The 24,517-nt window shown below is 42.6% G+C and overlaps 2 protein-coding genes across 10 annotated transcripts in view; one reads left to right on the plus strand and one right to left on the minus strand.

Moving 5' to 3' along the window:
• The window catches only part of FBXO10 (F-box protein 10), a 64,357-nt gene extending 50,114 nt beyond the window's left edge, over positions 1–14,243 (plus strand). For 4 of the 5 annotated variants that reach the window (XM_061200220.1, XM_061200224.1, XM_061200222.1 and 1 more), the window contains 2 exons: positions 553–937; positions 13,755–14,243. In XM_061200220.1, coding sequence (XP_061056203.1) covers positions 553–727 — 175 coding nt within the window. In that variant the 3' untranslated portion in view covers positions 728–937; positions 13,755–14,243. Of the gene's footprint in view, positions 1–552; positions 938–13,754 lie in introns of those variants that run through there. The other variant, XM_061200223.1, reaches the window with a different exon arrangement.
• Positions 14,244–15,344: 1,101 nt separating this feature from the next.
• POLR1E (RNA polymerase I subunit E) overlaps positions 15,345–24,517 on the minus strand; it is a 33,191-nt gene continuing 24,018 nt past the window's right edge. For 4 of the 5 annotated variants that reach the window (XM_061200232.1, XM_061200230.1, XM_061200228.1 and 1 more), the window contains 5 exons: positions 24,384–24,480; positions 22,729–22,862; positions 17,752–17,833; positions 16,842–16,973; positions 15,345–15,686 (listed from right to left, as the gene is read on the minus strand). In XM_061200232.1, the coding sequence (XP_061056215.1) occupies positions 15,527–15,686; positions 16,842–16,973; positions 17,752–17,833; positions 22,729–22,862; positions 24,384–24,480 (605 nt within the window). In that variant the 3' untranslated portion in view covers positions 15,345–15,526. The remainder of the gene's footprint in view (positions 15,687–16,841; positions 16,974–17,751; positions 17,834–22,728; positions 22,863–24,383; positions 24,481–24,517) is intronic. The other variant, XM_061200233.1, reaches the window with a different exon arrangement.

Consider the following 24,517-nt stretch of genomic DNA (forward strand, 5'->3'; position numbering starts at 1 on the left):
TTCCAGAATGTCATACAAAAGAAATAACACAGTGTGCAGTCTTTTGAGTCTGGCTTCTTAATACTTAGCCCAGTGTATCCCAGATTCACCTGTGGCATCTGTCATTCATTCTTTTTGTCGCTGAGTGGTGTTCTATTGTATGGACGTACCGCACGGTTTATCTGTTCATCAGCTGAAGTGTATTTAGGTGGTTTCTAATTTTTTGGTGACTATGAATAAAGCTTGCATGACATTTACAGTCATACAGGTGGGGAAAAAAATGGGGCTGAGGGAATGAAAGAAAAACAAGCAAGCCACTGGTCTTATCTAGATCCTTGTTTAAAGATGGGGAAATAGAGGACAAGAGGGAACCTATCCAAGGTTACATGTAGATCTGAAGGTAGAGCTAGAACTAGAATTAGTTTTGCACATGTTCCACCTCCTTTTGCTATCACTTAACTAGGGAGATGCAACCTATACCCAGATTTAAACAAAGCCAAAGGTAAGTTTGTGCAGGGCATTCAGCAAATGCTCTAGACTCCCAAAGGGTTCACTCTCATTTTGCACCTCCAGGTCTGATACGTGGCGCCTGGCGAACCCACCAGCACGGCCTCACCTTGAAAACTCTCTCCGAGGCCCCTCTGCTGCCCACAGTGGGCAGAAGGTGACAGCCATGGCAACCAGGATCACAGCCCATGTGGAAGGTGGTTACCACAGCAAACGCAGCATCTTCTGCACCATCCTGTAAGAATGGAGAGCCACGGAGTGGGGCAGCTGGGGGCTGTCCTCAGACTCCGAGAAGGAAGCACATACCCTGCTCTCAGGCTCGGGCCCTGCCCAGCCAAGCTGAGAGGTTGTGGCCTTTGGGATGGAAGAATTAGTGCTTGTGAAGGCTCCTGGTCTCCTTATCACCGCCCTGAAAAACAAGCTCCCAAGTCTTCTGGGGACTAAGAACAAGGTACCTTCAAAACCCTTTGGCTCCACAGCCCTCAGCAGGAAAGAACTTGGATTTTTTGTTTGTTGGTTGGTTGTTTTTTTTTGGCCGCACCATGTGGCTTATGGGATCTTAGTTCCCCGACCAGGGATTGAACCCAGGCCCTCAGCAGTGAAAGTGCGGTGTCCTAACCACTGGACCGCCAGGGAATTCCCTGGAATTATTTTTCGAGGCGAAAAGGGGAACCGAAGTTGGTGGGTTTCTAGTCCCTCGAGCTCTTATAGAGATTATGAAAAGTTGGGGAAATCGATAATGAAAACCTTGGTCGGGGTTTTCTGTTTGAGTTAACAGGGAACTGCGTTTTATATACATCAAACCCAGAATCTTCTCAGGGAAGAACGGATTTACTTCTAAGGGAGAGAAGTGATTCTAGTGAGATGGAAAGAGCCCCAGATTTTCCCCTTTCCTAGACCTCACTTTTGACCCTCCGGGGACACTGCCACACCCACCCTGCTGCCTGGGGAGGCTGGAGGAGTTGGGTTTGGTTTCCTTAAGGACACAGTTCTCTTGGACATGGACCTGTGAGGGAGGAAGGGGCTTGGGATAAGGAGCCCCTCTTGAAAGGCTGCCCCAGGGATGACAGGGGCATGCTGAAAACAGGAAGGGGAGTGTGGAGAAGGCTTCCTTCAAGTGGCTTAGGTGTGCAGGCGCGTGCTGGGCTGGGTGGTACAGGGATGCACCTGACTGCTCTACCTTCAAGTTGCTCCCAGATTCAGGAGGACATTGGCTCAGCGCTTGCTGCACAGGGAGGATTCGAATCCCACAAGCACACCCAAACCAGCCGCCCCTCCTGGGCGCAAGACTGGCGGAGACCGAGGTGCCTAGGGCCCTCGTCTGTGTCCACATTCTCATGGATGACCACCTGCCTTTACTGACCCTACCAAGGTTTCCCACTCTGTGCCTTGGCTCACGCTCTCCCCTCTTCTGGGTGCACCCTCCTCGCCAGCTACACATGCCTAGGTCCCACCCATTCTTCCAGGCTCGACACTGCCACCCGGATGGCAGTGTTCTGCCCTCTCTGAGCCTCCTCTGCCCTTTCTCTGCCCCCACAGGGCATATTCTGCCTTGCTTAGGAGTTACCCGGGCCCATCCCTGTCCCACTGACCTGCCTGTAAGCTAGCTCCATTAGGGTCACCACCTGTGTCCCCAGTCCCCAGCCCAGGGGGTAGGGTTAGCAGCCTGAGTGAGGAGAGGAAGGCTGGCTCCCAAAGGGCTGTGCTGAACCCAACTGTGAATGTGTTAAGGTTCCAGAGCCAGGCAGGCTGAGACCCACTGCTCTAGGAAGGGGGCCCGACGCAGGCCTGGCTCAGCCTGAACAGTCCCCCGCCCACCCGGCCCTTCATGTGGGGCCTCACCAGCCTGGTAGGGTCACTGTCGTGCACCTCACAGATGGCTTCCCAGGCTGGTTCTGCCAGGCCCCCGGTGCTGCTCTCCCGGGTGGAGTAGGTTGGGCTAGAGGGAGCCAGGAGCACTGGCTACCCCCTGAGGACTTCGGGCACAAGAGCGTGGGCCCCTCCCATCCCCAGCGCTGTCCTTTGCACTTATCTATGGCCCCAGTGTGAGTCGCTGTACAAAATGCTGCCTTTTATTATTTTGTAACGAATGACTTTTCTGTGAACCAAGTGCTTATGAAAATCTCAGCAACCAAAATAAAGTTCTGTATTTTAAAGGAGGCACTTTTCGGGGTACTTTCCTTGGTCTGGGTATGTGCTAGGGTTCCTGAGCGCTGGATGTAGGCCTCTCACCACTCCGCCCCCCCCCCGAGGCACCACTGCTTCCACTGAAGGAGACAGGAGACCAGGGCCATCTTGTCCATCCAGCTTGTTCCCACCTGATTCCAAGTTCCAAGGTCTGTGTCCTCACGTGTCAGTCAGGGACTGTAGTTGCAGTCCTGCCTGCCCCTTGGGCTTTGTGAAGAGTAACAGTGAGGTCCCTGGTGTGGATGACCTGAGATCCATGACCACATTTTTCCCAGCTTCAGTCACTTAGCATCTTACAGTGTTTGCCATATCCACATGTCACTTGAGGAGAAAGCTAGTACTTAATATTTTTCTTTAAATCCTCTTTTAATTAAAAAGACTTTATTTTTTAGAATTTTTTCTCTTAAGTCTTTTTATTAACAGGTATAGTTGATGTATAATGTATGTTTTAGGTGTACAACACAGTGATTCACAATTTTTAAAGGTTATACTCCATTTATAAAATATTGGCTATATTCCCTGTGCTGTACAATATATCCTTGTAGCTTATTTATTTTATACATAGTAGTTTATACCTCTTAATCCCCTACCCTAGCCTTGCCCCTCCCCCCTTCCCCTCCCACTGGTAACCACTAATTTGTTCTCTACATATGAGAGTATGTTGTTCTGTTATATTCACTAGTTTATTTTTTAGATTCCACATGTGATATCATACAGTATTTGCCTTTCTCTGACTTATTTCACTAAGCACGATACCCTCCAAGTGCATCTTTTTTTTTTTAACATCTTTATTGGAGTATAATTGCTTTACAATGGTGTGTTAGTTTCTGCTTTATAACAGTGAATCAGCATCCAAGTGCATCCTTGTTGCAAATGGCAAAATTTCATTATCTTTTATGGCTGAGTAGTATTCCATTGTGTATATATATATACCACATCTTCTTTATCCATTCATCTGTTGATGGATACTTAGGTTTCCATATCTTGGCTATTGTGAATAATGCTGCTGCAAACATTGGGGTGCATGTATCTTTTCAAATTAGCATTTTCATTTTCTTCAGATATATACCCAGGAGTAGAATTGCTGGATCATATGATAGTTCTATTTTTAGTCTTTTGAGTAAACACCATACTGTCTTCCATAGTGGCTGCCCCAGTATACATTCCCACCAACAGTGCACAAAGGTTCCCTTTTCTCCATGTTCTCACCAACATTTGTTACTTGTGGTGATGATAGCCATTCTGACAGGTGTGAGGTGATATTTCATTGTGGTTTTGATTTGCATTTCTCTGATGACTAGCGATGTTGAGCATCTCTTCATGTGCCTGTTAACTATCTGTATCTTCTTTGGAAAAATGTCTGTTTAGGTTTTCTGACCATTTTTTAATCAGGTTGTTTATTTTTTTGATGTTGAGTTGTATGAGCTTTTTATACATTTTGGATATTAACCCTTTATTGGTCATATCACTTGCAAATACTTTCTCCCATTCAGTAGGTTGTCTTTTTGTTTTGTCTATGGTTTCCTTTGCTGTGCAAAAGCTTTTAAGTTTAATTGGGTCCCATTTGTTTATTTTTGCTTTTGTTTCCTTTGCCTTAGGAGACAGCTCCAAAAAATATTGCACGATTTATGTCAAAGTGTGTTCTGCCTGTGTTTTCTTCTAGGAGTTTCATGGTTTCAGGTCTTAACGTTTAGGTCTTTAATCCATTAGAGTTTTTCTAAAACCATACACAAAAAAATGTTCTAATTTCATTCTTTTACATGTAGCTATCCAGTTTTCCCAGCACCCCTTATTGAAGACTGTCTAGAAGTTTTAGATTTACAGAAAATGTGAGGAGATAGGCGGTAGAGAGTTCCCTTACTACCCTTCCTGCCGAGCTTCCCTGTTATTAACACCTTACATTAGTATGGTACATTTGTCAAAATTAATGAGCCAGTAGAAAGTCCACAGTTTATTCATATTTCCTTAGTCATTACCTAGTGTCCTTTTTCCATTCCAGGACCCTATCCAGGAACTTAACTAAAAAGAAATGTTTACATTACTTCACTACTATAAATGAAAAGCTAGTGGTTTTAATACACACTAAAATAAACTGTTAAAATGAAAATATTCACAGTATCACAAGCAACTAAACCTTTGTTGAAACCAAACATTTGGGGGAAATTTGTTACTGCAGTTTAGCCAAGTCAGCATAACCTCATATATCCTGATACACCCCCATGCCACTAAAATCATCTTATATCCCATCAATAGTATATTAAGCACTGACTTGGTGAGGCTATTGCCCCTTTTTTACAGAAAGAATTGAGTTCTTTTTTTGTTTTTTTAACTGAAGTATAGTTGATTTACAATGTTGTGTTAATTTCTGCTGTACAGCAAAGTGATTCAGTTATACATATATATATATATATATATATATATATACATTCTTTTTTATATTCTTTTCCATTATGGTTTATCATAGGATACTGCATATAGTTCTCTGTGCTGTACAGTAGGACGTTGTTGTTTATCCATTCCACATATAATAGCTTACACCTGCTAACCCCAACCTCCCGCTCTGTCCCTCCCCCAACCCCCTCCCCCTTGGCAACCACAAGTCTGTTCTCTATGTCCGTGAGTCTGTTTCTGTTTTGTAGATAGGTTCATTTTGTCATATTTTAGATTCTACATTATAAGTGATATCACATGGTATTTGTCTTTCTCTGTCTGACTTCACTTAGTATGATAATCTCTAGGTCCATCCATGTTGCTGCAAATGACCATTATTTCGTTCTCTTTTATGACTGAGTAGTACTCCATTGTATATATGTACTGCATCTTCTTTATCCATTCATCTGTCACTGGACATTTAGATTGTTTCCATATCTTGGCTGTTGTGAATAGTGCTGCTATGAACATAGGGCTGCATGTATCTTTTTGGATTAGAGTTTTGTCTGGATATATGCCCAGGAGTGGGACTGTTGGATCATATGGTAATTCTATTTTTAGTTTTCTGAGGAATGGAATACTGTTTTCCATAGTGGCTGTACCAACTTACATTTCCACCAATAGTGTAGGAGGGTTCCCTTTTCTCCACATCCTCTCCAGCATTTGTTTCTAGTTTTTAATGATGGCTATTCTGACCAGTGTGAGGTGGTACCTTGTTGCAGTTTTGATTTGCATTTCTCTAGTAATTAGAGATGTTGAGCATCTTTTCACATGCCTATTGGCCATTTGTATTTCTTCTTTGGAGAAATGTCTCTTTAGGTCTTCTGCACATTTTTCGATTGGGTTGTTTTTCTGTTGTTGAGTTGTATGAGCTGTTTGTATTTTGGATATTAAGCCCTTGCCGGTTGCATCATTTGCAAATATTTTCTCCCATTCTGTAGGTTGTCTTTTCGTTTTGTTTATGGCTTCCTGTGCTGTGCAAAAGCCTATAAGTTTGATTAGGTCCCATTTGTCTATTTTTGTTTTTATTTCTGTTGCCTGCCTTGGGAGACTGACCTAAGAAAACATTGGTACGATTTATGTCAGAGAATGTTTTGCCTATGTTCTCTTCTAGGAATTTTATGGTGTCAAGTCTTATGTCTAAGTCTTTAAGCCATTTGGAGTTTATTTTTGTGTATGGTGAGTGTGTTCTAACTTCACTGATTTACATGCGGCTGTCCAACTTTCCCAACACCACTTGCTGAAAAGACTTTTTCCCATTGTACATTCTTTCCTTCTTTATCTAAGATTAGTTGACCATAGCGGTGTGAGTTTATCCCTGGGGTCTTTACTCTGTTCCATTGATCCATATGGCTGTTTTTGTGCCAGTGCCACGCTGTTTGGATTACTGTAGCTTTGTAGTATTGTCTGAACTCTGGGAGGGTTATGCCTCCTGCTTTGTTCTTTTACATCATCATTGCTTTGGCAATTCTGGGTCTTTTATGATTCCATATAAATTTTAGGATTATTCTAGTTCTGTGAAAAATGTCATGGGTAATTTGATAGGGATCACATTAAATCTGTAGATTGCTTTGGGTAGTATGGCCATTTTAACAATATTCATTCCTCCAAGAGCATTGGATATCTTTCCATTTCTTTGAATCTTCTTCAGTTTACTTTATTAATGTTTTATAGTCCTCAGCATATAAGTCTTTCACCTCCTTAGTCAGGTTTATTCCTAAGTATTTTATTTTGGGGGGTGAGATTTTGAAAGGTATAGTTTTTTTACATTCCCTTTCTGATATTTCATAGTTAGTGTAAAGAAATGCAACCGATTTCTGTATGTTAATCTTGTATCCTGCTACCTTGCTGAATTCATTTATTCTAATAGTTTTTGTGTGGAGACTTTAGGGTTCTTTGTATAGAGAGAGTATCGTGTCATCTGCGAAGAGTGACAGTTTTACCGCTTCTCTTCCAATTTGGATACCTTTTATTTCTTTTTCTTGTCTGATTGCTGTGGCTAGGACTTCCAATGCTGTGTTGAAGAGAAGTGGTGAGAGTAGGCATCCTTGTTTTGTTCCAGATTTTAGTGGGAAGGCTTTCAGCTTTTCACTGTTGAGTATTATATTGGCTGTGGGTCTGTCATAAATAGGTTTTATTATGTTGAGATATGTTCCCTCTATACCCACTTTGGTGAGAGTTTTTATCATGAATGGATATTGAATTTTGTCAAATGCTTTTCCTGCATCTATTGAGATGATTGTGGGTTTTGTCTTTTCTTGTGTTTATGTGGTGTATCACATTGACTGATTTGCATATGTTGAACCATTCTTGTGAACTTGGGATGACTCCCATGTGGTTATGGTGTATGATCTTTTTAATGTGTTGTTGGATTCTGTTAGCTAATATTTTGTTGAGAATTTTTGCGTCTATATTCATCAAAGATATTGGCCTGTAATTTTCTTTTTTGGTGGTTTCTTTGTCAGGTTTTGGTGGTGTCTTTGTCAGGTTTTGGTATCAGGCTGATGGTGGCTTCATAAAATGTCTTCAGGAGTGTTCCTTCCTCTTCAATTTTTTTGGAAGCGTTTGAGAAGGATCAGTATAAGTTGTTCTTTGCATGTTTGGTAGAATTCGCCTGTGAAGCCATCTGGTCCTGGACTTTTGTTTGTAGGGAGTTTTTAAATTACAGATTCTGTTTCACCTCTGGTGATCAGTCTGTTCAAATTATCTATTTCTTCTTGGTTCATTTTTGGTGGGCTGTATGTTTCTAGAAACTTGTCCATTTCTTCTAGGTTGTAGAATTTGTTGGCATATAATTGTTCATAGTATTCCCTTATGGTTTTTTGTATTTCTGCAGTATTGGTTATTATCGCTCCTTTTTCATTTCTTATTTTTATTTGGGTTCTCTCTCTTTTCTTCTTGATGAACCTGGACAGGAGTTTGTCAATCTTGTTTACCCTTTCAAAAAACCAACTCTTGGCTTTATTGATTTTTTAATATAATTTTTGAGATTCTCTATTTCCTCTCTGATCTTGTTTCCTTCCTTCTGCTGACTTTAGGTTTTGTTTGTTCTTCTTTTTCTAATTTCTTTTTAAGTGGTAGGTTAGGTTGTTTGAGACTTTTGTTTTTTTTTTTGAGGAAGGCCTGTATCGCTATGAACTTCCCTCTAAGAACTGCTTTTGCTGCATCCCATAGATTTTGTATGGTTGTGTTCTCATTGTCATTTGTCTCAAGTTATTTTTAAATTTCCTCTTTGATTTCATCGTTGACCCATTGGTTTTTTTAGTAGTATGTTTAGTCTCCATGTAATTGTTTCTGATTTCTTTTTCTGTGGTTGATTTCTAGTTTCATGCTCTTATGGTCACGAAGATGCTTGAGATAATTTCTATACTCTTAAATTTGTTGAGGCTAGTTTTGTGCCCTAATATGTGGTCAATCCTAGAGAATGTTCCATGTGCCTTTGAAAAGAATGTGTATTCTATTTTTGGGGGGTGTAATGTCCTGAAAATATCAATTAGGTCTAACTGTTCTGTTGTATCATTTAGGATCTCTGTTGCCTTACTGATTTTCTGTCTAGAAAACCTGTCCATTGGTGTGAGTGTGGTGCTGAAGTTTCCTACTATCATTGTATGATTGTCAATTTCTGCCTTTATGTCTATTAGTATTTTATGTATTTGGGTGCTTCTATATTAGGTGCATATATGTTGATGACTGTAAAATCCTCTTCTTGTATTGATCCTTTTATCATTATATACTGTCCTTCTTTATCTTTCTTTACGGCTTCTGTTTTAAAGTATATTTTGTCAGATATGAGTATTGCGACCCCCACTTTCTTTTCATTTCCATTTGCATGAAATATTTTTCCATCTCTTCACTTTCAATCTATGTGTGTCCTTTGCCCTAAAGTGGGTCTCCTCTAGGTAGCATATTGTAAGCTCTTGTTTTTTTAATCCAATCTGCCACTCTGTGTCTTCTGATTGGAGTAGTTAGTCCACTAATAAATAATTATTGATAGATATGTATTTATTGCCATTTTAACCTTGGTTTCCTGTTGATTTTATATTTCCTCTTTGTCCCTTTCTGTTTTTCCTTTTGTGGTTTGATGATCTTCTTTTGTATTATACTTACGTTCTCTTCTTTTTGGTTTTTGTGAATCTATCGTATGTTTTTGATTTGTGGTTACCCTGTTTTTCAAGTATGTTAACCCCATCTTCTATCTCCTTGCCTTAGACTAGTAGTCATAGAGGCTCAAACACATTCTAGGAAATGGAAAAAAAATCTACATTTTCTGACTCTCCTCCACCACAGTTTATGATTTTGATGTCCTCTTTTACATCTTCATGTTCATCCTTTTGCTGTTCATTGTGGTATCATCACGTTCACGAAATTTTTTGATTTTTTAAAAATCTGTGTACTGGCTTATTTATAGGTGATTTGCTCTCCAATTGTGATTTTCTCTTTCCTATATATTCTTCTTTTCTATTTAGAGAAGATTTCAATATTTTCTTTAGGATAGGTTTAGTATTGCTGTATTCTTTTCATTTTTGTTTGTCTCAGAAATTCTTTCTCTCTCCTATTCTAAATGATAATCTTGCTGGGTAAAGTATCCTAGGTTGCAGATTTTTCCCTTTCAGGACTTTGAATATATCTTGCCACTCCCTTCTGGCCTGAAACGTTTCTGGAGAGAAATCAGCTGATAGCCTTATGGGGCTTCCCTTGTAATTAACTCTTTCTCCTGCTGCCTTTAGAATCCTCTCTTTAATTTTTACCGTTTTTATTATAAAATGTCTTGGTGTAGGCCTGTTTGGGTTTACTTTGTTTTGGACCCTCTGTGCTTCCTGTACCTGGATGTGTTTCCTTCTTTAGGTTTAGTAAGTTTTCAGCCATAATTTCTTCAAATACATTTCCAATCCCCTTTACTCTTTCTCCCCCTCCTGGATTCCCTATTATGCCTAGATTGGCATGCTTTGTATTATCCCATAGGTCTCTTATATTGCTTTCATTTTTTATTCATTTGGCTTCCTGTCTGCTGTCCTGATTGGGTGATTTCCATTATTCTGTCTTCCGGGTTACTTGTTCGTTCTGCATTATTTATTCTATTCATTGCCTTTAGTTGTTTTTGTCTCAGCAAATGAGTTTTCTAGTTTTTCTTGGTTCCTCTGTATAGTTTCCAGTTCCTTTTTACAGTGCTCTTGCATTTTTGTCGATAGCCTTTCTTAATTCCTTCAATATTTTTATTATCTCCTTTTTGAAATCAGTGTCTTTTTGAAATTGGTGTCTGTTAGACTAAAGAGGTCTGTTTCATTGTTCTTTCAGGGGAATTCTCTTGGTCTTTTAACTGGGAGTGGCTCCTCTGCTTCTTCATTTTACTTATATTTCTCTTATTCTGTGAGTTTAGGAGAAACAGTTATCTACTGTGGTCTTAGAAGGCTCTTTATATGTGGGAGCATCCTTGTGTAGCTTGTGTGGGTTTAACATTTTTGGTTCAAGGGCTGTTCTTAGTATGGCTGCCTATCACCTCTTTCCTCAGCACTTGCTGGCCATTATCCCCTTAACGGGGTGTGCAGATGTGGCAGCTGGTGCCCAGTCGTGGGAATCTCAGTGGCAGTGGCAGCTCATGCATGGCCCTGGAGCACGCCATGGGAGCAGAGGCAGCTCGCAACTCTGATCCCCGGGAGGGCAGAGTCAGCAGCTCGAGACGGCTCCTGCAGTGAGTGTAGGAAGTGTTCTGCTGCCTGAGAGCTTGCGCAGGGGAAAAGGCTGTAATGGCAGGTTCTGCCCCTCCCCTTGCACACTGCCCACACAATGGTGCCTGGCCTCTAAGGCAGCCCAGGCTTCCTCCTCGTACAGCCTCAGCTGTGGTTGCACCAGACTCCAACCCCTTCAGGCTGTTTCCGCACAGCCCACCCCAGTCCTCTCCCCAGGTCTGATCTCCAAAGCCCGAGCTTCTTCATCCAGCCCCTGCCCCGCACCAGTGGACACGCACCTCAGGCTGGGAAGTGCAAAGCAGTGGCACTGACCGTCTGTGCAGGTCTGTCTCCATTCTAGCTGCTGCAAACTGGTTGCTGTGCTCTACTCCAAGGCTCTGAAGCTCCCTCTTATAATGGCTGATCTCTCCACCAGCGAAGGAACTTCCGAGGGTGCGGGAACCTTTCCTTCTTTACAGCTCCCTCCCAGGGGCCCAGGTCCCATCCTGATTCCTTTCTCACTTTTTTCCTTTTTGTCCTACCCACCTACATAGATTTCCTTGGTCTTTCAGAGGTATGAGGTCTTCTGCCAGCATTCAGTGGATATTCTGTGAGAACCTTTCCACATGTAGATGTATTTTTTTTTAATTAATTAATTTATTTATGGCTGTGTAGGGTCTTTGTTTCTGTGTGAGGGCTTTCTCTAGTTGCGGCAAGTGGGGGACACTCTTCATCGCAGTGCGCAGGCCTCTCACTCTCGTGGCCTCTCTTGTTGCGGAGCACAGGCTCCCGACGTGCAGGCTCAGTAATTGTGGCTCACGGGCCTAGTTGCTCCGCAGCATGTGGGATCTTCCCAGACCAGGGCTCGAACCCGTGTCCCCTGCATTGGCAGGCAGATTCTCAACCACTGCGCCACCAGGGAAGCCCTAGATGTATTTTTGATGTATTTGTGAAAGGAGGTGGTGAGCTTCACATCCTACTACTCCGCCATCTCGATTGCTCTCCCCAGAAGGAACTGAGTTCTGAGTGGTGATGCCTGTGAAGGCCAGGAGTTGAACGTTCCCTATCAAATGTTAAGAGCTTGTATACAGAAGATGTATGAGTAAGGCTGTTACCTAGGGCTTCTGTAATAGGAACAGCTGGGACACACACACATACAGTGCCCATCTTCCGCCACGTCATTTGGAGGCAGAAGTGGGAGGAACACGGAACACCTATCCTACCCTAGCTCTTCCGTGGTTGGGGAAGCATCTGGAAGGAGACTGCTCTGAGTAGCCTGCATTGGTTGACTGTGCAGGGCTTGCTCTCCCACACAGCCCAGACCCACCCAAGAGAATCTACTCCATCTGATTATTTTTTCCTTAATTGAGCCAAAAATCTGTCTCCCTGGCTAAATCCACCCATACTTCAGGATCCTACTTCATCATCATTCCATGGAACACTTTCCTTGATCTCTTCAAATCTTAGTTAGTTATGTGCCCTTCCTCCATGCTCACCTACCCACCTGTGTTATCCCCATGGTGGCACTGAATCCTCTGCATTGAAAAAGTCTGTTGATCTGTCTTCTTAAAGGAAGGCACTTTAAAAATTTTTACCTAATTAGCTATTTCCAGGTTGGGTCCTCTGCAGGTATGTTAAATACACCTTCTTTGACTTCATCAGTGTTAAATGTCCAGCACGTCAGGGCCACAAAAACTTCCCTCCAGGGAACAGACTTCATTCTGTTAACACCCGTAAGTTATTCCACAAACTGCAAATCTTATTAAAGGTACAAGCATCTAGCCCACAGTCTGTTTTTCTTCAAAGAGGTCATCAAGCAACATGGCAAATAACTTGGATGGATCAAGGAATCCTCTGTGAATATCAGTACATAAATGGGGTTTTAGAGCTAGAAAAAACCTAGTACGATCCCATTATTCTACGAATGTTTACTGCCTAATAGCTCTGCCAAGGAAAGAAGGTGCAGCTCATGCACTATGATTCATTCCACCGACACTGGCGCTTATATGCCAGGCACTGTGTTAGGCACCCTCTCACGAGACTTGTTGAAAAGGACCCTCTCTTTTGAGCCTTCTGACCCCAAACCCCTTGATGAACAGAAACTTGCGTTTGTCAACCTCTGGGACTGCATCACCTACAATTAGTGAAGTATACCTGTTGTCACCCAGGACAAGTATACAGCTGACCCCTGAACAATGCAAAGGGTTAGGGGCACTGACCCTCCATGCAGTTGAAAAATCCACATATAATTTATGTCAGCCCTCCATATCCGTTCCACATCTGTGGGTTCAACTAACCACTTGCATGGTACTCTAGTGTTTACTATTGAAAAAAATCCATGTATAAATGGACCCAGGCAGTTCAAATTCATGTTGTTCAAGGATCAATTGTATATTTACCATCCTAGGCTTTTCCCCATCAATATCACTCCTCTTTGTGAGTGACTAAAGAAAGCTGCTTCCCCACTAGGACAGAGGCTCTTCAGAGGCCAGGTCACATGCTGTGATCTAATCACTGCTGGAAATTAAGCCTCAAGGTGTCAAAACCATCAGAATCTAAAAAGTATGCATGAAAACACATTTTAAGCCATAAGCACACTAGGAATTCTTTTCCCAGAGACAGATTAGGATATTTTTTTTTTTCTGATGCAGAGTCACATACCTGATTTTCACAACAGCTTAGGTAAAGAAAAACAAGAGGCATTTAGATTTCCTGCTCACATCTCTGCTGGAGGGAGATCAAGTATGCTACAAGTGCCCACTACCCAGGATCAGATACAAATGGGGACAAGCCAGACAAGAGCATGGAAAATGTGCACTTTAAGCCTGGCCTTGCCATAGAAGTGGCTCTGATAACCACATCCCAGTGCTCAAAGAAATATAAGGATCACCTGTCCTGAATGAGTCATCCAAGGCCCATTTTTACCATGTATTCCCTAACGGATGTCCCAGCTGCTGTGTAAACTTCCTCCTTTCTCATTTTCAGAGAGAGCTGGATTCTGTCTTCCTTCCTCCACTGCCCCTGGCCCCCAGCACGAGCACCACACACCTCAGCTGCTCCCACTGCCTCAGAAGAACCTTGAAGAGCTGAGTCTGGGGGACTTCCCTGGTGGCATAGTGGTTAAGAATACACCTGCCAGTGCAGGGGACACTGGTTCGATCCCTGGTCTGGGAAGATCTGACATGCCGCGGAGCAACTAAGCCTGTGTGCCACAACTACTGAGCCTGCGCTCTAGAGCCCGCAAGCCACAACTACTGAGCCCGCATCCTGCAACTACTGAAGCCCGCACGCTCTAGGGCCCGCATGCCGCAACTACTGAGCCTGCGTGCTGCAACTACTGAAGCCTGCACACCTAGAGCCTGTGCTCCGCAACAAGAGAAGTCACCGCAATGAGAAGTCCACGCATTGCAACGAAGAGTAGGCCCCTCTTGCTGCAACTAGAGAAAGCCCGCACACAGCAACGAAGACCCAACGCAGCCAAAAAATAAATTAAAAAAATAATAATAATAAATAAAAAACAGATGTTTAAAAAAATTTTTTTTAAATAGTCACCTTCTCTTTTAAAAAAAATAGAGCTGAGTCTGAGCATTAGCCACATACCTAAGTCTCTCCATGTCATAGTCCCGTTCCTCACAGCACCCCTCTGGACACTGACTTCTCCATCTCCCCCTTGCAAATAAGGTTGGTGGCAGTCAGCATCCCTTCCCATCAGCTTCTGGTATGGCTTCCTGTAACTAGAGGCTGAAACCTATTTCCAAGACTCCCTTGCTGCTAGGATTCTAGTTGCAAATTAAGTTCCTATATATGTACTCAGAGAAGAAGGAAGCAAGATGGAAGCCAGCCTCTTAATCTTTTGGCTGTTTGTGCTGACAAGCAAGGAGGTAGAGCATGGGTACTGATAGCATGGGTGGCTGAACCAGAATTTCAGTGTCAAGTTGCCAGCTTCATGAGTTCAAGAAGCAGCTGAATTCAAGTAGCTTCATGAATTCAAGTGGCTTCTTCATGCCTGGCTGGCCACCCCAGATGTGTTCTTGAACTCAGCAGTTCCAGTAGCAACCTCCTAATTCCCGCTCCTGCAACCCTTTAACAATTTTATAGTACTTTATATCCATGTATTAAACTCCTTTCTCCTTAAGAATATCTAGGACCATTTGTTTTCTGCACTGAACTCTGACTGATTCACTCCCCTCAAAAACGTGGCTTTCAGAGCTGACTCCTGCCCTCTGTGTGGCCTGAGCCAGGCAGAGCAAGTGGGTTAATCATTTCCTCTGATTTGGCTCTGCTCTGTTTCAGCAGCCCGGAACTAAATTAGTCTGTTTTGGCAAGCCCATCACATTGGTGACCTGAAGCCTCCTCTTCCAGCCCTACTGGGCTTTGTCCTCACCACGTACTCCTCCACTGGGCCTTCCACAGCACTTCACATTTCTCTTTATTAACCTTTATCCGTCAGATGTGGTCCAAGGTTCAGCCTGTGAGATCTTTTGCTTCGGCCTACCCCAGGCCCAGCCTCCCACATCCCACACACCAACCATCTGCCATTTACAACCACAGCGACACCAAAGGAGGGAGATGGAGTCCAATAGGGCCAACACTTTATGTTTCTGCTTGAGACCAGCACAACTGAGATGCTGGCTTCTGGCTTCATACCCGTGCCAAAGCACGGCTTCTTTATCCCTCTTTCTTTACAAATAAAAATGCAAATGGATAGAAGGAGTGGCTATGATGTGGCCAAAATGCTCTGTCTGGAAAGCACACCTCTAGGTGATTTTCCTCCGCTTTGACTGACGGTCCAAGGCCTGGGCTGGGGGCAGTGGGATGGACAGGGTGCCCAGTTTGTGATCCTCCTCCCTGCCCACTGCCAGAGAAACCCTTCTTTTAGAGATCTTCAGCCTCATGGCTTTCGCTATCTCCATCATCCTAAGGAACAAACACAAACACATAAAACAAATGGAGAGTCTCCTCAATGTGAACGCTCAGGGAGGCTTGGCAGGAGGGGGCAGCACATTCGTGCTCCAGGCCATGAAGACAGAATTCCCAAGATAGCCACAAGGGGCAAAGCTCCCAGCAGAGAGGCAGACAAGATCCCCCCGAGAGCCATCAGATTCCCATTTTAATGTGTTGCCATTAGAAAATATCTATATAAATGATGGAAAACCAGGTTATCTAGATCCTACTGATAACTGTGTTTACTTCTTATAGCAAGGATTGAGCACTTGCTAGAATTTTACAGACTTCAGGTATCTGTTTCTCTTGTATGTTCAAACTCACTACTCATGAGAATGCCATCTGTGGAGCCCTCAGAATAATCCCTCTCTGGACTGCTAGAAGAGTCCAGATAAGGGTGTTTTCCTAGGCTCTCCTGAAACACCATCAGGGTCCTTGGAGGTCAGATGCTCCTAAATCACTGACAAAGGCCAATATACCCCACAGTTCAGCATCCTGGGAGGCTCTGCTCCCTACTCAGTCTGAATCCCTTCTAGCAGGGCTAGAAAGGGCCTTAAAGGTTGCCACCTCTGCCAATCCTCCCAGTCAGGTCAGAGAAGCCCAAGTGTGACATCCCTGCCAAACTGCAGCTCTGCCTTGCCTTGGACAACCCCCTGGCAGCTTCTTCCATCTGACTCTGAGAAAAGTGCTTTATGCTAAGCTGAAATTGGGGTTCTCTTATATAACTTCCACCCCTAGGTTACCCCATCGGGACCATACAGAGTCCCTCTTCCCAGAGACAGCAGTTTGGAGACTGGAGGTTGCCCAGTTACACAGGGATGGAAGGCTCAGGTTTGAAGCCCAACTATTCCCCTTCTTGGCTGTGTGACCCTGGGAAAGTCACTGACTTCTCTGAACCAAAGATTCTTCCACTGTTTCTTAGCGACATCACTGAGATATTATAACAGATTTGGTACTGTGCCTAGCAAAGCGAAGGCACGCGGTAATGTCTGATTGCCCATCCATTCAATCAATTATTCATTCATCTGAAAACTGTCCCCAGGTCCCTCGACAGTGCCTCATGCTTTCCAGCAGTACCAGAACTACATCAAGGCGCCCTAAGGGAGCTTTTTCTTCTTTTGTGCTCACCTTTTCTCACTGAGCTTCAAGTCCCTCTGTAACACTGTCAGGTCAATCTGGAAGCCGTTTATGTGCAAAGCCAGTATGATCACATAGGCGGTGATCTTTGCCTTCATAGAGTCTGAAATTAAGTTCCGCAAACTGCAAATCAGTGGCAATAAAAGAGAGACAAAATTAAACTCCGAGATGATTTCTCCAAAAGCAAAGGAAAAACATCCAAGCCTGTTCCCTTATGCATTCAAAATGGCTTCTCATCCCGGGGAGAAGAAAAGGAATTAGAGCAACATCCCTTGTCCCGTTGTGGTGCCCAAGCCTTCACGCACAGTGGAGCAGTGAGCCAATGCCCGTGTCCCTCCAAGGGGACAGAGAAGGCCGCACCTTCCCCAGGCACAGTCAGAGCCTCGCACTGGCGAGGACCCTCCCCATCTTCCCGGCCTGCTCAGCAGGGCTGCTGGGAAAACAGTCATCCCAAACTCAGCTGCTGATGATTCTTCCAAGCACACTCAGAGCAGGACACACACTGCAAGCAAGCGGCAGGAAGGAAGCCCAGGTGTGCTGCTTGGGGTGCTTTCCTCAAAGTCATCCCACTGGCCTGCCCTTTCCTGCAACACTGCCTCTCCAGACAACAGTAGTTCCGTGGACATTAGGCAGAGGTCCTTGGAAGAAGAGTGTGACGTGAAGTCTCTGTTACAGGACTTCCCAGAGCCTTTAACGTGAGCTTCTCCCAAAGGGATAGAGTCTGTACTACAGTGTTGCCTAAACTCACTTGACCCCAGGAGCCCTCCAAATGGCAGTGCCCTCTTCAGCACAGTGTCTCTGTGGACACAGACTGCAATCCAAGCCCCCTCCCCACTCTCACCACCCTCCCTGTCCTGCTTTCTCCTTTACAGGCAGAAGCCGAGAAATCAAGCCCCCTGACCTGCCATTGTTGTAGATCAAGCAGGTAAACTGCTTCAGCAGTTTGGTGTTAATGATGTGGGGAATTCCAGGTCCCAGGGCACCTACAAGACAAAATAGAGTCTGATCGTTCTCTTTCAAAACTCTCAGGACACACCTCACCTATGAGCTGGGAAAAGAAGACAACAGTTGGGCCACTGGAATAAACAGAGGCATGTGGGAAGAGAAGAAGGGGCTTGTGAAACAGAACAGCCACTTTCAAATGAACATGTGCTCAAGTGTGCTTCAGCCTGCAGACCATACATGCACAAGAGATGTTCATGACAGGGTGGTGACAGGAAAGAAAAGCAGACTCCAATGAGGCTTAAAGATACAGAGTTCAAAAGATGTTAGAAAGCAAAACAGATTGTGGAGAAAGCCCAGGGAGAGGGAAAGAAAGGGAGGCTGGAATGTGAAAATAAGAATTAAGCAAATAGTGAAAAACATGAGTACAGGCATAGCTCAGAGACATTGCAGGTTTGGTTCCAGACCACCGCAATAAAGCGAGTCACATGAACTTTTTGGTTTCCCAGTGCGTATAAGTTATGTTTATAGTATACTGTAGTCTATTAAGTATGCAACAGTATCATGTTTAAAAAAAAGTGTCCAATAATTAATTAATTAAAAATGAAAATTAAGAAACAATGTCCAGAGGAAACTTGCACAAGCCTCTTAGATAGCCTAATCCACCAGAGGGCAGACAGCAGAAGCAAGAAGAACTACAATCCTGCAGCCTGTGGAACAAAAACCACTTTCACATAAAGACAGACAAGATGAAAAGGCAGAGGGCTATGTACCAGATGAAGGAACAAGATAAAACCCCAGAAAAACAACTAAATGAAGTGGAGATAGGCAACCTTCTAGAAAAAGAATTCAGACTAATGATAGTGAAGATGATCCAGGACCTCAGAAAATGAATGGAGGCAAAGATCAAGAAGATACAAGAAATGTTTAACAAAGACCTAGAAGAATTAAAGAACAAACAAACAGAGATGAACAATACAATAACTGAAATGAAAAATACACTAGAAGGAATCAATAGCAGAGTAACTGAGGCAGAAGAACGGATAAGTGACCTGGAAGACAGAATGGTGGAATTCACTGCTGCGGAACAGAATAAAGAAAAAAGAATGAAAAGAAATGAAGACAGCCGAAGAGACCTCTGGGACAACATTAAACGCAACAACATTCACATTATAGGGGTCCCAGAAGGAGAAGAGAGAAAGGACCCAAGAAAATATTTGAAGAGATTATAGTCGAAAACTTCCCTAACATGGGAAAGGAAATAGCCACCCAAGTCCAGGAAGCGCAGAGAGTCCCACACAGGATAAACCCAAGGAGAAACACGCGGAGACACATAGTAATCAAATTGGCAAAAATTAAAGGCAAAAATTATTGAAAGCAGCAAGGGAAAAATGACAATATACAAGGGAACTCCTATAAGGTTAACAGCTGATTTCTCAGCAGAAACTCTACAAGCCAGAAGGGAGTGGCATGACATATTTAAAGTGATGAAAGGGAAGAACCTACAACCAAGATTACTCTACCCAGCAAGGATTTCATTCAGATTCGATGGAGAAATCAAAAGCTTTACAGACAAGCAAAAGCTAAGAGAATTCAGCACCATCAAACCAGCTCTACAACAGCTAAAGGAACTTCTCTAAGTGGGAAACACAAGAGGAGAAAAGGACCTACAAAAACAAACCCAAAACAATTAAGAAAATGGTAATAGGAACAGACATATCGATAATTACCTTAAACGTGAATGGATTAAATGCTCCAACCAAAAGACACAGGCTCGCTGAATGGATACAAAACCAAGATACATATATATGCTGTCTAGAGACCCACTTCAGACCTAGGGACACATACAGACTGAAAGTGAGGGGATGGAAAAAGATATTCTATGCAAATGGAAATCAAAAGAAAGCTGGAGTAGCAATACTCATATCAGATAAAATAGACTTTAAAATAAAGAATGTTACAAGAGACAAGGAAGGACACTACATAATGATCAAGGGATCAATCCAAGAAGAAGATATAACAATTATAAATATATAAGCACCCAACATAGGAGCACCTCAATACATAAGGCAACTGCTAACAGCTATAAAAGAGGAAATCAACAGTAACACAATAATAGTGGGGGGCTTTAACACCTCACTTACACCAGTGGACAGATCATCCAAACAGAAAATTACTAAGGAAACAGAAGCTTTAAATGACACAATAGACCAGATAGATTTAATTGATATTTATAGGACATTCCATCCAAAAACAGCAGATTACACTTTCTTCTCAAGTGCACATGGAACATCCTCCAGGATAGATCACATCTTGGGTCACAAATCAAGCCTCAGTAAATTTAAGAAAATTGAAATCATATCAAGCATCTTTTCTGACCACAATGCTATGAGATTAGAAATCAATTACAGGGAAAAAAATGTAAAAAACACAAACACATGGAGGCTAAACAATACGTTACTAAATAACCAAGAGATCATGAAGAAATCAAAGAGGAAATCAAAAAATACCTACAGACATATGACAATGAAAACACGACGATCCAAAACCTATGGGATGCAGCAAAAGCAGTTCTAAGAAGGAAGTTTATAGCAATACAAGCCTACCTCAAGAAACAAGAAAAATCTCAAACAATCTAACCTTACACCTAAAGGAACTAGAGAAAGAAGAACAAACAAAACCCAAAGTCAGCAGAAGGAAAGAAATCATAAAGATCAAAGCAGAAATAAATGAAATAGAAACAAAGAAAACAATAGCAAAGATCAATAAAACTAAAAGCTGTTTCTTTGAGAAGATAAACAAAATTGATAAAACCATTAGCCAAACTCATCAAGAAACAGAGGGAGAGGACTCAACTCAATAAAATTAGAAATGAAAAAGGAGAAGTTACAATAGACAATGCAGAAATACAAAGCATCCTAAGAGACTACTACAAGCAACTCTATGCCAATAAAATGGACAACCTAGAAGAAATGGACAAATTCTTAGAAAAGTATAACGTTCCAAGACTGAACCAGGAAGAAATAGAAAATATGAACAGACAAATCACAAGTAATGAAATGGAAACTGTGATTAAAAATCTTCCAACAAACAAAAGTCCAAGACCAGATGGCTTCACAGGTGAATTCTATCAAACATTTAGAGAAGAGCTAACACCCATCCTTCTCAAACGCTTCCAAAAAATTGCAGAGGAAGGAACACTCATTCTATGAGGCCACCATCACCCTGATACCAAAACCAGACAAAGATACTACAAAAAAAGAAAATTACAGACCAATATCACTGATGAATATAGATGCAAAAATCCTCAATAAAATACTAGTAAACAGAATCCAACAACACATTAAAAGGATCATACACCATGATCAAGTGGGATTTATCCCAAGGATGCAAGGATTCTTCAATATACGCAAATCAATCAATGTGATACACCACATTAACAAATTGAAGAATAAAAACCATCTGATAAAAAAAGTCCATATCTTAATTAAAAAATACTTTACCGCTAAAAAATGCTAACCATCATCTGAACCTTCAGCGAGTCACAGTAGTGACATCAAAGATCACTGACCACAGACCATCATAATAAATATAACAATGAAAAAGTTTAAAATATTGTGAGAATTATTGAAACCTGACAGAGAGACACAAAAGTGAACAGATACTCTTGGAAAAACGGCGCCAACAGACTTGCTCAACACAGGGTTGCCACAAACCTTCAATTTGTAAAAAACACAATATCTACGAAGGACGATCAAGTGAAGCACAATAGAACGAGGTGTGTCTGTACAGACCCTTGGGTGCCCAATCACAGGAACACGACTGCAAGCACCTTATGCCTAAAACCACAGGTGTCTCCCTCTGGGTTTCTGACTCTGGGTGGACGTGAGTGTGTGGCAGCCACCCATGCCCTGGCGATCGGTGGCACGGGTTACCAGCAGAAACTGACTTCTCTCCCAGTCAGAAATAGCTGACACAACAACGTGCCACAAGCCTTCAAAAGCAAGGCCAATTTTTCTTCCCCCATTTTTGTCTAACTGTCCCTTAAAACGTTCATTTGATTTGACTGGATATTCAACTTTGCCTAACACAGAAGTAGTGAATGTTAGCTCTGAGCAATCGTATAATCCAACTCGACCCTATTTTCCGAGGAAAGGGCTTGGCAAGTTCTCTCAGCATGTCAGCAGTACCAATCAGAATCCCACTGTTACACAGTTATAAATAAAGACATGGAAAGACATGTCCATTTCCTCTCTCACTAGAGCTAGTCTAAGAATTATAGACAAATAACAGACTGAAACTAACTAGAATAAAATGTCTATCATGATATGTGCACCCCAAAGTTCACAGCACTATTTACAATAGCCAAGACATGGAAGCAACCTAAGTGTCCATCAACAGATGAATGGATAAAGAAGATGTGGTATACATATATACAATGGAATATTACTCAGCCATAAAATAGAATGAAATAATGCCATTTGTAGCAACATGGATGGACCTAGAGATTCCCATACTAAGTGAAGTCAGACAGAGAAAGACAAATACCATATGATATCACTTATATGTGGAATCTAAAAACATGATACAAATGAACTTATTTACCAAACAGAAATAGACTCACAGACATAGAAAACAAACTATGGTTACCAAAGGGGAAGGGGGGGCAGGGAGGGATAAATTAGGAGTTTGGGACTAACAGATACACACTACTATATATAAAATAAACAACAAGGACCTAGTGTCCTTGTTGTTGTTCCTTGCACAAGGAACTTTATTCAGTATCTTGTAATAACCTATAATGGAACAGAATCTGAAAAAGAACATATATATGTATAAATATATATGTAACTGAATCACTTTGCTGTACACCTGAAACTAACAATATAAATCAACTAAACTTCAATTTAAAAAAAAATGTCTAGCATGGACTTACTTTTCCGCTTAATCACTTTCTGTGCTCGAAATCTGATGAGAGTGTCCAGAAACCATATGCACCGGGCCTGGCGGTCTCGGCTCTCTTCACTTGATGGCAAAGACTTCAACGCTTCTATGACAAAGGAGCAGTGACTAAAACGAGGGAGGGAAAAGGAGGAATGTGTTAAGACCGGCTCTGTCAGGAGCCATTCACTCCTTCACAATGAAAACAGCAGGCACCCTTCACACCTGGTACACAGTCAACAGCTGAGGAAGGGCCATCCAACCAGCTCCTTATCATAGGAGGAGCATGATTTAGTGCAGGGACAGTAAAGGTCTAGATAACAAATATTATACATTTTGTGGGCAACATGGTCACTGCCATTGTAATGCAAAGGCAGCCATCGATAACATATAAATAAATGACTGAAGCTACGTTACAATAAAACTTTATTCACAGGCAGTGGGCCAGACTCGGCACTCGGGCCATAGTGGGCCCAATCCTTATGTGGCGGTCTGGAGCACAGCCTCTCAACTATCTGGGTTTGAATCCCCATTCTGCCATGCAGTGGCTTGGGCAAGCTTCTGAACATCTCTGCCTTGGTTTCTTCACCTGTAAATTAAGGCCAATGATAGTACCCTTGTCCTACGGGTTTTTGTGGATTAAATGAGACAAGGAAAGCAGTGCTTGGCACATGTAGGAGCTCCATCAATGTTGGCTATTATTTTTACATACTGTTGTTCTACCACTATCAGGATCATGAACTCGCAGCGATAAAAGGCTCTTCAAGATCATCTTGTATCGGCCTCATTTTACATATAGGAAAACTGAGGCTCAGACAGGGGAAGATCACACAGTCCATCAGGCAGATGGGGACTCGGTTCTCCAGACTCCCAGCCCAGAACTCATTCCTGCACCTGCCCCTGAGCCACAATCACATCAAGACAATGAAGAACCAGTAAAGAGCACTTCTTTGGAGAGAGGGAAAAACATGTATTTTCCAAGACTTTGGATTTCATTGACCAGTAAAATTTCCAAACGAAAATTGGGGGAACCAACATAGGGTTGACAACTTTTTATTTTCTCAAGATAAAATTATTAAAAGAAAAAACTCAAAAGCAAAAAAACCTCATCATCATTAAAAAAAAAACTGTTTTAAAAGCCAAAAAGTGGGGGTCGGGGGGGTGGAGGGAGGAGAGGAAATCCTCTCTGAATTATTTAAAATATACTATATTTAAAATACATAATTTAACTTTAGAAAAGCTCACTCAGCACATCACCACAGATAAACCATCACTTCAGCTGGCACCTACTCCCAGGCCAGCACTTGGGCCACACCAGTGACAATCGGCAACAGCATAACATTGGCTGGGGTGGGGGGACCGATACAGGTCAGCTCCACTTCCCAGCCCCAGACTACAAGGCCTCACCACCCTCTGCCCAGTCACAGGTTCCACGTACTCACAGGCCAATTCTCTCTCTTGAAAGCCACCCACAGCCTTGGGACAACAGGCCTGGGAGCTCAACCATTTGAGAAAACACTAGCTCGTTCATGTTCAAATGCTGAACAGACGTATATCCTCACTGACTAACACCCAAGGTCTGCTTCATGTCTGACTACTGTTGTATCCCAACATCACTCCCCAGACACTCCATCTGCCCAAGTCGGGTACCTGTTCTCTTCAATCATCTTCAGTATTTCTTCTGAGGTGACATTCCTGAAAGCTTCAGATGGGCTCTGAAGAGCGTCATACTCCGCAGGGGAAAGAACTAGTTATAGGTCAAGAACAACCTGACCAAAATGGAA

The sequence above is a fragment of the Eubalaena glacialis genome, chromosome 9 (genome assembly GCF_028564815.1).
Source record: "Eubalaena glacialis isolate mEubGla1 chromosome 9, mEubGla1.1.hap2.+ XY, whole genome shotgun sequence".
NCBI lineage: Eukaryota > Metazoa > Chordata > Mammalia > Artiodactyla > Balaenidae > Eubalaena > Eubalaena glacialis.